Raw genomic sequence first — 12099 nt, forward strand, 5'->3', positions numbered from 1 at the left:
GACATTAGCAGGTCAAACACAGCCCCATTGACAGCAATGACCTATCTCCAATGTTCTGGAAGACCACTGTAGTAGAACTCTGCAGGACATGAACCAAAGAAGTCGTGAAGTGCTGTTTGCACCTTGACTAGGTTTCAGAACTGTCATCCTCTAAGGTGGTTGTCCAGTAAATGGAATAGATGGTAATCAGACAGGAAATAAGGTGGAGAATGGTATCATGGGTGACCTTAGCCACATGTGGTCATGCATTATCCGCTAAGAAGACAACACCTTTGCGAGTCGTGAGTGTTGGCGCCATCTTCTTCAGTTTATCCAGAACATGTTCCAGCTGCTGAGAGTACACCCTTGCATTGATTGTCTGGGCAGGTAGCAGATGTTCCATATACAAAATACCGTGAGCAGTCTACCAAACACAAGAGCATAACTTTTTGTTGATTGATATTAACTTTTATGAGAATGAAAGTAGTGGTTTCGTTTGTTTTGGAACAGGTTTATTTGATGCTAACCAATGATGATGGCATCATGGAGTATCATAAATAACCCACTTTTAATCACATGTCATCACTCTGTCCAGAAGGGGATCTTTCTCCAGACGTGACAGCAAGGAAACAAAGGCATCTGCTCCTGGGTAGGAAGTTGTGCCCCTCCAGAAAACGTGCATTTTTCTTTTTTCTTTCTTTTAAACTCAACTTCTATATATATGTTTCAACTCCATGCAACCTCACACTAGAGATATTTGATCTGGAAATTTGACTAGTATGAGTCATAATCAGAAGTTCTTGGACTCTATGTGTGTGAAATGGGTTAGATATACATTACACGCGAGAAATAGATGCAATCATATTAATGTCATGCAACTATTCGTCATTTTTCAAGATCCCTTATTCTTCCTTCTCAAACCTTGTTTGAAAACCAGAAAAATAGAAATCACGGCCAAAGTTCAGTGTGTTTAATTCCACATCAAGGTACGTATGTGGAACCCATCAACCCACCTTATACTGTTTTCCAAGATGATTGAACTTCACCTGTTCCCACTGAACATAACCTGCTGGTTGAACATGTATACACCCACCAACAACTGACTATCATCTACATTTGAACTCTCAGTGTGACATACAGAAAATTCTTTATTACCTTTATAAGTCTAATAGAAAATTTAAATTATTTTTCAAACCTACAAATTTAATTCATCAGTATCTCCCCCACCCAAATTTGAACTTATGAAAATAAATTTATTGATAAGCACAGTGCCCCTTGTTTAAAGTTTAAAATGGGATCAAAACCACTGTGTAATGTGCCTCTCCATCGAGTATCGAACCCGGAATCCGTTGATTACAAGGCGACGATGTTACCGCTACGCCATCAGGGAGGCCCATCTGTATTGTGAATTACATACATAGTTTGATGAATCTGTTAGAAGATTGTTCTTTGTTGTTGACAAAATATCAAAGCTCATTTGCCAGGTCTTCTGGTTTTAACATCACATTTTTCTTGTTTATCACTAGATTCAGTCTCTAGCTACAGTAGATATTTTGTCACCCTTGGAAGGATTATGGTTCTGCACCCCACCAAATTACTAAGCACAGACATTCTTCATATGCACTCTGAGATTTTCTTCTTATGCCATAATTTGTGATATTTACAACCTACAAATTTTGAAGACTTAAAACAAGATGCAAGATAGTTTCTTGAGTTATAGAATATGTAATTGTATTCACCATAAAGCATTGAATTAAAAAAAACAACTTTGTTCTTTACTAGACATACATTTTCACATCAAATTGAGTTATTTTAATTTTCCTCAGTTAATATTTACATAAAACATGATGAAAAAAACTTTATTCACTTCTTACATCCTTACATCAGAATCCGCACTGCAAAAGCTGAGAATGGGTGAGAAAAAAAATCTTTGCAGATAACATACTCCAAACATTCAGGAGTTATGATACAAAAATAATACAAAAGGGGTAGTTCTTAGTTGAAACAAAAATTGTATTTCTGTCACTCATCAAACACCATTCATAACTGCATCCAAAACAAGTTTGCAGGTTATGTTTTGATTCATATCCTCCTCTTTTGTGTACTGATATAGAGAACATTGTTTCCACGGATGAAAGCATCGCCATATTTGTTCTTCAACTGCCCATTAACATACTCTTCTGTCTGTTCAAGTGCAATGTTCATGTAACCATCTAGGCATGCCAACACTCCTGTGAACAAAAGGAAACCGGGACTGATCAAAAGCAGGACTATTAATAACAACAGGAGAATAAGGATATGCATTTCTTAAACCACTCACCTCTTTGGCATCTCTTGGAGACATCATCCAATCTGGCCCTCAAATTATTTGATGTCATTGAGATACAAGCAAGAAGAGGTCACCATTTCTGATCCATTTTTAATATTTGCTTATTATGTTTCCTTCTTTCTGTGAACACATTTACATTCCCTAATTGCAACACCAGAGGAATGCCTTCTTCAAGCACAATATCTCTAAGAACCTACATTTTCCCCAAAACAAGTTCCAGTTTCTGACATGGAGAAAACCTCAGTAAAGATAAGTAATTTGCCTTACAAGAAGGAACATGAAGTGAGACTATGTGACAGTGCAATAACATTTTGAGGTGTTCCACAGACAAACGTTTTTGTATCATGTACAATAAGGACAGACATTTATTTCATTCAACAAATGCAAATTTCATGTCAATGTACACAATAGTCTTATTTCTACCAAGTATTATTGTGAAGTTCTGATGCAGAAAAAGTCAAGTGTATGACAAATAAATCTGAGTCCAAGGGTTGTCAAAGATCCAGGAATCGTGCATAAATTCAATTCCTGTCAGGGAGAGAAAATCAGCAAGTGTAAATGGGATTTGGCCCGTAAAGAACCTTTTTATGTTTAACCATTTCAATTTGGTCCAGGAAGCTTTTGTCTGGATGAATTTTGACACAGTCCAGGAACCTTTTTTTCGAATGAATTTAAATATGGTTCAGGAACATTTCTTTTCAGATGAATTTAAATATGGTGCAGGAAACTTATTTTCCGGATCAATTTAAATACGGTCTAGGAATCTTTTTTTCTGTATAAATTTAAATATGTTCCTTGAAACTTTATTCAATAAAATAATACGCAATGTGGATCAAATTTAAATTGTTCGAGAAAAAAAGGTTTCGACCCTGTTGCGGAACCCATTAGTATTTATGGTTCCTGGACCTTTAACCCTGTTTGCTAGTATAGTGCAAAATTACAAGCAAGCACTCAATCTTGGATGCTAAAGAATACAATGGCATATATTGTATTTCTCTTATGTTACCTCATCTTTTCTGCCACTTTTGGTTAAAGAATGATATTAGATGAAATCCTGCCAGGACTCAACGCTGAAACCTTTGGTGCCAAAGACTGAAAATCAATCACCAGAATGCATGGCCACTGATGTGACTCTAGCTAGATATCCTTACACAAAATACCTTATCTTGGTAACTAAATACTCAACAATCTTGTGACTGAAGGTTTCAGGTTTGTCAAGGCCTGGGCAATGATTTTTAACTTGTGTGCCCCTTCATCTAATCATCATTCGCCATCGTTACTGTCCAAAGTGGTAGAAATGCAACATAAAAAAAAAAAAAAATCAAAATTAACTCATGTGTCCTTACTAGTTCTTCGATTTTTAGGTTCTAAAAAGTGTACTTTTAAGTTCCAAAAATCCTAAAATAGGTTCGAAAAATCTTAAATTAGGCTCGAAAAATCCTGAAGTAGGTTGCAAAGAAACATAAATTGGTACAAAATTCTTGAAAAATACTGATTAGATACAATATCAGAGTGGCTACTCACTTGGAATTCCATGAACTCTGGGAATTAGACATGAATTCTTGGCTCTGGGAATTATGCGTGAATTATTGGCTCTAGGAATTATGCGTAAATTATTGGCTCGGGAAATTATTCATGAATTTTGGAACAACATGAAAAAAGGTCCAAGCGGATGTTTTTCTTACTCCCATTGTTTTCTCCGTGGACTTGAAAAATTGCAACTTTTATTAATCTAGATCACATTACATTTATACATGTTTATAAATGCACTGAGGCAAGTTTCTCTCAGTTTAGCTTTTATTTTTATTTTGAGGAAGGAAAAGAAAGCTGCATGAATTTATTTTTTTCCGCAATTCGTACTTTGTTACTGTCTTTTGCAGAACAACCTATCTGACAGATGGAAGATTATTGCAAAATAAGATATCTTGAAGTTGATTAGGTGAATTTTTGGGTACATTGCAATCACACAAACCCTTTATATTGTTAATATTTGTGAGTGTCGGTAATACGTAAGGTTGGAATAGAGTAAACATCTGCTTGTATCCTTGAATTTTTTGAAAGTTCACCTTGAAAGCCAGGAAATATAGTACTTGAATCTTATCATGGTCCTAGTGACCACCATGAATCTTTTTGCATATTATCCACACTCAAACTCCACCTTTTGTCTGTGAGGATCATTTCATGTGTTGAAAATTATCTTTCAACAGAAACATAGTCAATAGTGCAAATTTGAATACTTAAATGTTACTTCGTAAGGTGTGAATGCCAAATAGAACCAAACTGACGCGAAAGTGAGCAAGGCCACACAGATCAGAAGTTTGCACTTTGGACTCTGCGGGCCGAAGATATGATTGGGTGCCAAAACCTAAAAAAAAGGGAAGGGGGGGAGGACAGTTTTCTTTATTTTAGTAGGCTAGGCTTAGCATTAGGAGTCTATAGTGCAAGGCAGGGCCAGACTGGGACTACCAATAGGGCGGTGGCAATTTTCTTTAAGAGGGTGTCCTACAAAATCGTTGATTGTAATGGCCTAGCATTACAGTAAAGGCTGAATTGAGATACACATTTTTTATATAGGGTCTATTAAAAGTAGGCAAAGAAATTCAAGAGATTGTTATTACCAACACAGATAATAAAAGAACAAGTGTCAGGTTGTTTCACTTAAGTTTAAAGGTACATCAATTTAACCCCAATAATATATCCAGTGGAGTTTTTAATTCAAACTTGGATAATTCGAACAGACGTTTATTGCCCTTGAAATCATCTTTAATAATATGTGTTTTTGTTATTTTGAATTTTGGATATTTCCATTTTTTTGTATCCCCTTGGAGTTCGAATTAAAATGAGTCCGATGTATATATCGAGATGCATGAACGTACTGTACTGCACAAATTCACAATATGCCTCATCACATAAGAAGTAATTTAAAATAAATTACACTATTGTCATGTACGTTCAACTATGCAAAGAGTTTGTTTAATCACTGCTATCAAAACAAACCAGAAGTGAAATTATATTTTACAGTGAAAGACGGCATTTTATTTCAGAACCTTCACAACAAAATTTGTTGAATAATATTGTCATTATTAATAGCAACGAAAATGTCTCGTTCACACTGCATGAGGAAGGCTGCTTCAAGATTATCACTGAAGAGACTATTAGCTATGCTGTCTTGTTTTTATTATCTTTCATTTGGAAAAAAATCTCTTTCGCAGTTTATTTGCATAGTGGAGTTATAAGGAGATGGTTATAAACTTGGTACAGTTCAGTGTATTGCAAGGAATACACATTGTTCTCATGAATAACACCTTGCATCTTTTACTTGCACACTTCCTCTCACCTTCACTTATAACTTCTAGCTGACCCATTTATTCAAATTTCCATTCTATATTGACTAACTCATCATCACTCAAACTGGTAATCTTCTACGACTGACTGTCTGCGTATTTGAGGCCAAATACTAGCGAATGACATTAAGTTCTTCTTTCAGACTTTTTCTTGTCAGTGTTTGAAACTAGTTCACATATTTTGTTCAAAGACTGAGAAGCTAAGTGGTCCCTTACATCTTTAAATCTTTTTGGATAGAAACATCCCTGGATGGATTTGGATTTTGGAAATTTTCTCGATGCCAATCTTCTTTTACCCCCAGTCGTTGAGGTAAACATTGTCTACCTGATTGTTCAAGGTGTATTCTGTCATGTGATGAAGATACACTCACCTAGCGAAATCATGTCGCCCGTTCGTGTTAATGTTACTAGCTGATTGCGTAAGAATATTTTTACTGCATACATTTCTTTGCAAACAGACCTAATTAGTCATGTAGTAGATTGCTAATACTTTCACAGGGCAAGTATATACAAGACTGTAAGACCAGACCACTCGAGTAAAAATCGTTCGGCCCTTATTTTTCATTTTTAACATCACACAAAAGTATTTTCTAACAGTGTGAGATAATACTTCATCTACAAAATAAAATGTTGATTATTTTATGATTACTTCCTTCAAATTTTCACAAGCAGAATGGAACTGACAACTAGCGTGATTCTGAACTCTATTTGCCTGAAATGGCCAAGATATGAAACAAACAAGTGTACACATTACCAACTCCGGTAAGTATGATCATCAGAGATGCCTACTTCACATAAATGCTGGGGGAGGGGAGCAAGATTGACACCAATAATTTTTAAATACTTCTTGAGGAATTGGGAGGGGGGGGGGGGGCAGAAAGTGCCGCAGCCCCCTAAAGTGTGATCATGAGGATCATAACGAGTAAAAACAAAAATAATAAAACATTTAGTGCTTAACACAGTAGTAAAGAAAAGGTTTGCTGCTCTGTAACCGATTGTGAGTAGACAAAAAAGGCACCGAATGAGTGTTATCGGAAGGGTGCCAAGATGAAAGGGCGCACGAGGATTTTGCCTGGTGTCCCAGTCCAGCCCTGGTGCAAGGATAAAAAGTAGGGGGGAACTGTCCCCTTTAATTGCTACCACTGTGCGCAGGTAACAGTGGTGTCATTTTGTTTTGTTTAGAGCTTTGATAAACATCATATACTTGGAAGGAGGGAAATCGATAGAAACATGTTTCAAACATGCCAGTCATTGAATTTTTTTGCCACCAAACCTAGTAAATAACTCTGTGAGGTATAAAAATCCTGTGAAACCTAAAAAAAATATGAAAATCTAAAAAAAAAAAAAAAGTTTACTTTAGGCACATAAACCTAAAATAGGTTCCAACAAGCAAAAGATTTTTAGGCACTATAAAACTTTGACAGTCTTTCATCTTTTAATGAAACGCTGACATAACTTGTTATTTCTCATTTTACCGCAAAGAAAAAAAATAGTTTAAAAACCTAAAATCCGAGGCCTAGTCCTTACACAAAAGATAACTTTTGTCTGCACCACCATATAACTTACGGACTTCCCCCATCTCTTCCAAAAACCCAATTGCAGCATTGTATGTAAAATGTCAAAGTGATGTCAAACCAATTTTGTAGTTTTGAAAGAATAATACAAATATGATTTAGGTGTGAGCATGAAGACTTTTGTAGCTGAAAATATAATCGCTGTGTCACGTGAATATTGCATGGTTGTCCACAAGAGTACACAGTTTTAGCACAAAATGACAAACAGCCACCTACACATTTTAGTCTTTTACTACAAATAAGTCATCTACAATTCTGTGGAAAACAATTACACCTAGCACGGTAGATAGTAAACAAAGTATCTAAATATCAAACAACATATTTCTAAAGATCAAGTGATTTTTAAAAACTGTAATGGATGTATCAGCACTGAGATTACTTACACTTTCTTCTAAAAAAAAGAACAAATATTATGCAGATAACTCCTTAGGAAAACACACTAAAAAATTTCACGATCGATGGAAGCTGATATCCTTAACAAGAATAAAGTAAAACACATCTAAGAACTATAATCAAAAGCAGTATGCCAAGATGCTATACAGAGCATATAACCCCACAAACCCTGACAAATAACATACCTCGGTAATCTACTCCACTATTCAGTTTCACCACTACTGGCCTGCCATGTATCTGCTGGATAAACTGGGACAAAGCTTCTTTGCGGCTCATGATTGGTCATACAGTTTAGCTTAGTTCATGAAAGAATACCCTGAAATATATTATACAATCAGTATATACATACTGGAAGTAGCCTTTCACTAGAGGCCTTTGATAAGAAAAGCATTAAATCTTACAAATATGGAATTATTTTAGGAACCCATGCTCTGTTGCAATGGAACATGGACAAAAATAAATAAATACATGAAAATTAAATAAAAAATAAATGGTCACAGTTCTGATGGTGTAATGATTTGTGTAAATTTCATAGAAGGATTTCGAAGTATATTAGAAAATAATGAAAGGAGCATGGCGGTAGGTTTCAAGAAAGTCATTTGCAGTTTAAAGTGTGCACAATGTACTATTTTGTGAGAAATTATGTCGTTAAACTTAGGTTTACACAAACACACACACTCATAACCTGCCAACTTCTAAAGTGCCATTTGCAAATAGAAAATGTTCTGTATGCTAAGGCAATTAAATCTACTCTCAAGTGTAATTAGTAGTAATACATTTATTTTGCATAACAAAGTCACACAAAACGTTAGGAGTGTGGTTGTAAAGCTAAAAGCCACAAACCTAATCTGCTCAACCTAGTTGCATAACAATACAGAAGTGCAGACAAAGGTAAAGTGCTCCCCTGTGCATAGCACCACACCATGAAGGCGTATAGGGGGTGTGGGGGTAACGCCCCACACTTTCTTGATCCGGTCGTGAGTGGGGGTGATGAGATCAGCATCATGCCCCTGACCACCTTTACCCCCCAGGTACCCATGTTATTCAATGCTGGGTGGGCGCCGGGGCCGCTTCCATCGTTAGAAAAGTTCCCGGATTTGAACCGGCCGGGGATCGAACCCGGGACCTTTAGCATGGTAGTCAGACGCGTTACCGACTGAGCCACCGTGAGCATATGTTTTCCGTAGTGTCACAAATATTTAGAATGTAACTGTAATGCTAAGAGCCTCAACATAAACGAAACCCTTGATGATCTTTATTTTTGCTAGAAAGTGAAAATTTTTGAATGGTTTATGAAGATTAGGTTGTTTATGAACATTTTCTGCTGTTTTTAGTTTGTGGAGATTTGTTATGGTGAAGTAAAGTACCTTTGCTAGAAGCAGCAGAATCCAAATCGACAAAACACTGGCACAACGCACGATGAACGGGTAAGCTATCGCCATATTGTGTGGAAATAAGGAAGAACAATAAGGGTAACATTATCGTATGAGGGAAACACCTACGAATTATATATTTCAGACTTCTTTACATTGCTAATGTGTTATTTTCGAATGTGGAACATTTCCTAAAGTGAAATAATGCATATCAATGTCTATTTCTTAGATGTACGAGTACTTACTGTTACTTGTTGTTTCGAATCTGTAACACATTATGGCCGTGATAGCGTACTGGTTTAGGGGGCGTTCTGAGAGTGTTTTGTCAATTTATGCAGTGTTGCAACCTCGTTCACCGGAAAATATCTAACTTTCGTGCCCGGATTTGAAATGATGCTAATACGTCGCAAACCATTGACCTTAGCCTCACAAACCATTGACGTTAACCCCAAAAACCATTCACGTTAGCCCCAAAAACCATTCACGTTAGCCCCAAAAACAATTTTCCGTAAGGTTAGGTTAAGTTAGTTTAGGCAAGCATAGTTAAAAAAAAAGTTAAAAATACTCGACACGTCATGTTCTAGTGTAAACACGGGGAGGCTGAAACACTGGCTACGGGGCTGCATCATCTTAACACACGGAACATTGCACTCTCGTGCAGAAAGCAAATGGCGGGAGCAGAAACAACATGTCGGTCAGAGATTTTCGCAGAAAACAACATGCATTCACATTAAAATGGATGAAATCTACGTTCAGGAACTCCCACAACGCTAAAGAAAATAATTTACAATGGTAACATTATCGTATGAGGGAAACGGATTCCTTCAAATTTCCTTCAAATTTCCTTCAAATTTACAGGAGAAATACTTACGGAAATCAGTTTCTTGAGCATTTTGGAAGTTCCTGAATGTAGATTTGATCCATTTTAATGTGAATGCGTGTTGTTTTCTGCGAAAATCTCTGTCCGACATGCTGTTTCTGCTCCCGCCATTTGCTTTTTGAACGAGAGTGCAATGTTCCGTGTGTTAAGATGATGCAACCCTGTAGCCAGTGTTTCAGCCTCGCCGTGTTTTCACTAGAACCATGTGTCGAGTATTTTTAATCTTTTCTGGAATGCGTTTACAATACCGGACTCTCCAATTGCTATGAAATTTCGCCTACTCACTAATTGAGACCTCCTAATCACGAATCTGCATGTAATAATTGGCGGTCAAGTATGGAAATCGATAAAAAAACGAAATAAACTATGTTTTCTTAATGTAACCCTACTATAAGAACAGCAGCTCCACGGAACAAGCCATTTACCCTGAATGGGTGTCACTTATCGCACAACACTGTAGCAACATTGTGTTCTGACGTCACAGGAGAGAGCTTTTTCATGTTAGGCAATACAAGGTAACGCGTCTCTTAGCGAAAATATTAATTTTTCTTTGTATTTTTGCTAATGGAACCTAACCTAACAGGCCTAACCTAACCACGTACGCATTCATCGTCTGACGTCAATATTCAAGGTTGCAAGATTGTTGTGTGTAAAGGAAGAGCATTAACGAATTGCGAAAGAAAGATGGTTCCGACCGGAATGGGTGTCGCTTATCGCACAACACTGTAGCAACATTGTGTTCTGACGTCACAGGAGAGAGCTTTTTCATGTTAGGCAATACAAGGTAACGCGTCTCTTAGCGAAAATATTAATTTTTTTTGTATTTATGCTAATGGAACCTAACCTAACAGGCCTAACCTAACCACGTAGACATTCCTCGTCTGACGTCAATATTCAAGGTTGCAAGATTGTTGTGCGTAAAGGAAGAGCATTAACGAATTGCGAAAGAAAGATGGTTCCGAATTGCTGTGTATGGACAATGAACGTGGTAAATCGCAAGGTTATTTCACAAGTTCTACACGTAAATGCGACGTATTAGCATAATTTCAAATCCGGGCACGAAAGTTGGATATTTTCCGGTGAACGAGGTTGCAACACTGCATAAATTGACAAAACACTCTCAGAACGCCCCCTAAATCAGTACGCTATCACGGCCATAATGTGTTACAGATTCAAAACAACAAGTAACAGTAAGTACTCGTAAATAGAACAAATAGACATTATCTTAGTTAGAAATGCATTATTTCACCTTAAGAAATGTTCCGCATTCGAAAATAACACGTTAGCAATGTAAAGAAGTCCGAAATATATGATTCGTAGGTGTTTCCCTCATACGATAATAGTACCCCGAACTGACTTTCCGTACACTTTTTGAAAGGTTGTGGAAGTGTTTTCTCCCATCGCTTAATTTATATCGCCAGTAAATCATGTATTTTAGAATATTAATGTCTCTCCAATGCACGAAAGCTGTTACCTCTAAGTACCAAATACAAAATCAGTAACACGAAAGTAGGTATTTTTCGGTGAAGAAGGTTGGAAACACTGCACACACAGTGATCATGGACAACGCTAGTCAAGATTTGCCCGCCATATTGTGTGCAACGCAACCGGAAACGAACGAACAATAATTCCTCGTGTAGAAAATTGAAGTTATTGTCGTGATAAAAACGAAATCCCACCTTCCAGAAACCTTAGCGATGCAGAATACGTAAGATACTAAAGTTTTACCAAAAAAATCTATTTTGGTATGACACTTGATATTCCCCCGACTGTTCAGAATGTAATTCACAATTACTGATCACAAACTACACTGATAACCCCGAATATTCTTTCATTCAGGAAAAATATAACAATTATAAAAATATACCTCAACTCCTCTCTTTCATGGGAACAGATTTTAGGATTTTCCCCAACTTTTCGATCCGCTTACTGCCAGTGCCACAGATTCTGCCGGCTTTTATTTAAACAAGGCACAATCGCTGTGCGGAAGCAGAGAGTCCCATATCGCAGAACACTCTTGCAACATAGTATTCTGACATCAGATGAGAAATGCTTACGTTGTTAGGTTAGGTCTGTTAGGTTTTGTTCTATTAGCATAAATACACTGAAAATTTATTATTTATGCTAAGAGAACTAAACCTAGCAGGCCTAATCTAACAACTTTGGGCATTTAGCCTAAAAATAAACTAAGACTCTAGTGACATCAGAACGAAACGTTGCAGAAGTG

The 12099-nt window shown here is 36.8% G+C and overlaps 1 protein-coding gene across 2 annotated transcripts; it reads right to left on the reverse strand.

The window, feature by feature from the left end:
• Positions 1-1822: 1822 nt before the first annotated feature.
• On the reverse strand, positions 1823-11872 carry LOC145989493 (U6 snRNA-associated Sm-like protein LSm6). Of its 2 annotated transcripts, none has more exons than XM_083124852.1 (3): positions 11740-11872; positions 7805-7935; positions 1823-2210 (listed from the first exon to the last, which is right to left on the reverse strand). In XM_083124852.1, exons 2-3 carry the CDS (start codon positions 7893-7895, stop codon positions 2062-2064), a joined length of 240 nt encoding a protein of 79 aa, XP_082980978.1. In that variant the 5' UTR covers positions 7896-7935; positions 11740-11872; the 3' UTR covers positions 1823-2061. The 2 variants fall into 2 exon arrangements, with proteins under 2 accessions (XP_082980978.1, XP_082980983.1); XM_083124857.1 differs by having other exon boundaries at positions 11786-11852.
• Positions 11873-12099: the final 227 nt, after the last annotated feature.

Source organism: Lepisma saccharinum, chromosome 1 (genome assembly GCF_977018435.1).
Source record: "Lepisma saccharinum chromosome 1, izLepSacc3.1, whole genome shotgun sequence".
NCBI classification, from domain to species: domain Eukaryota; kingdom Metazoa; phylum Arthropoda; class Insecta; order Zygentoma; family Lepismatidae; genus Lepisma; species Lepisma saccharinum.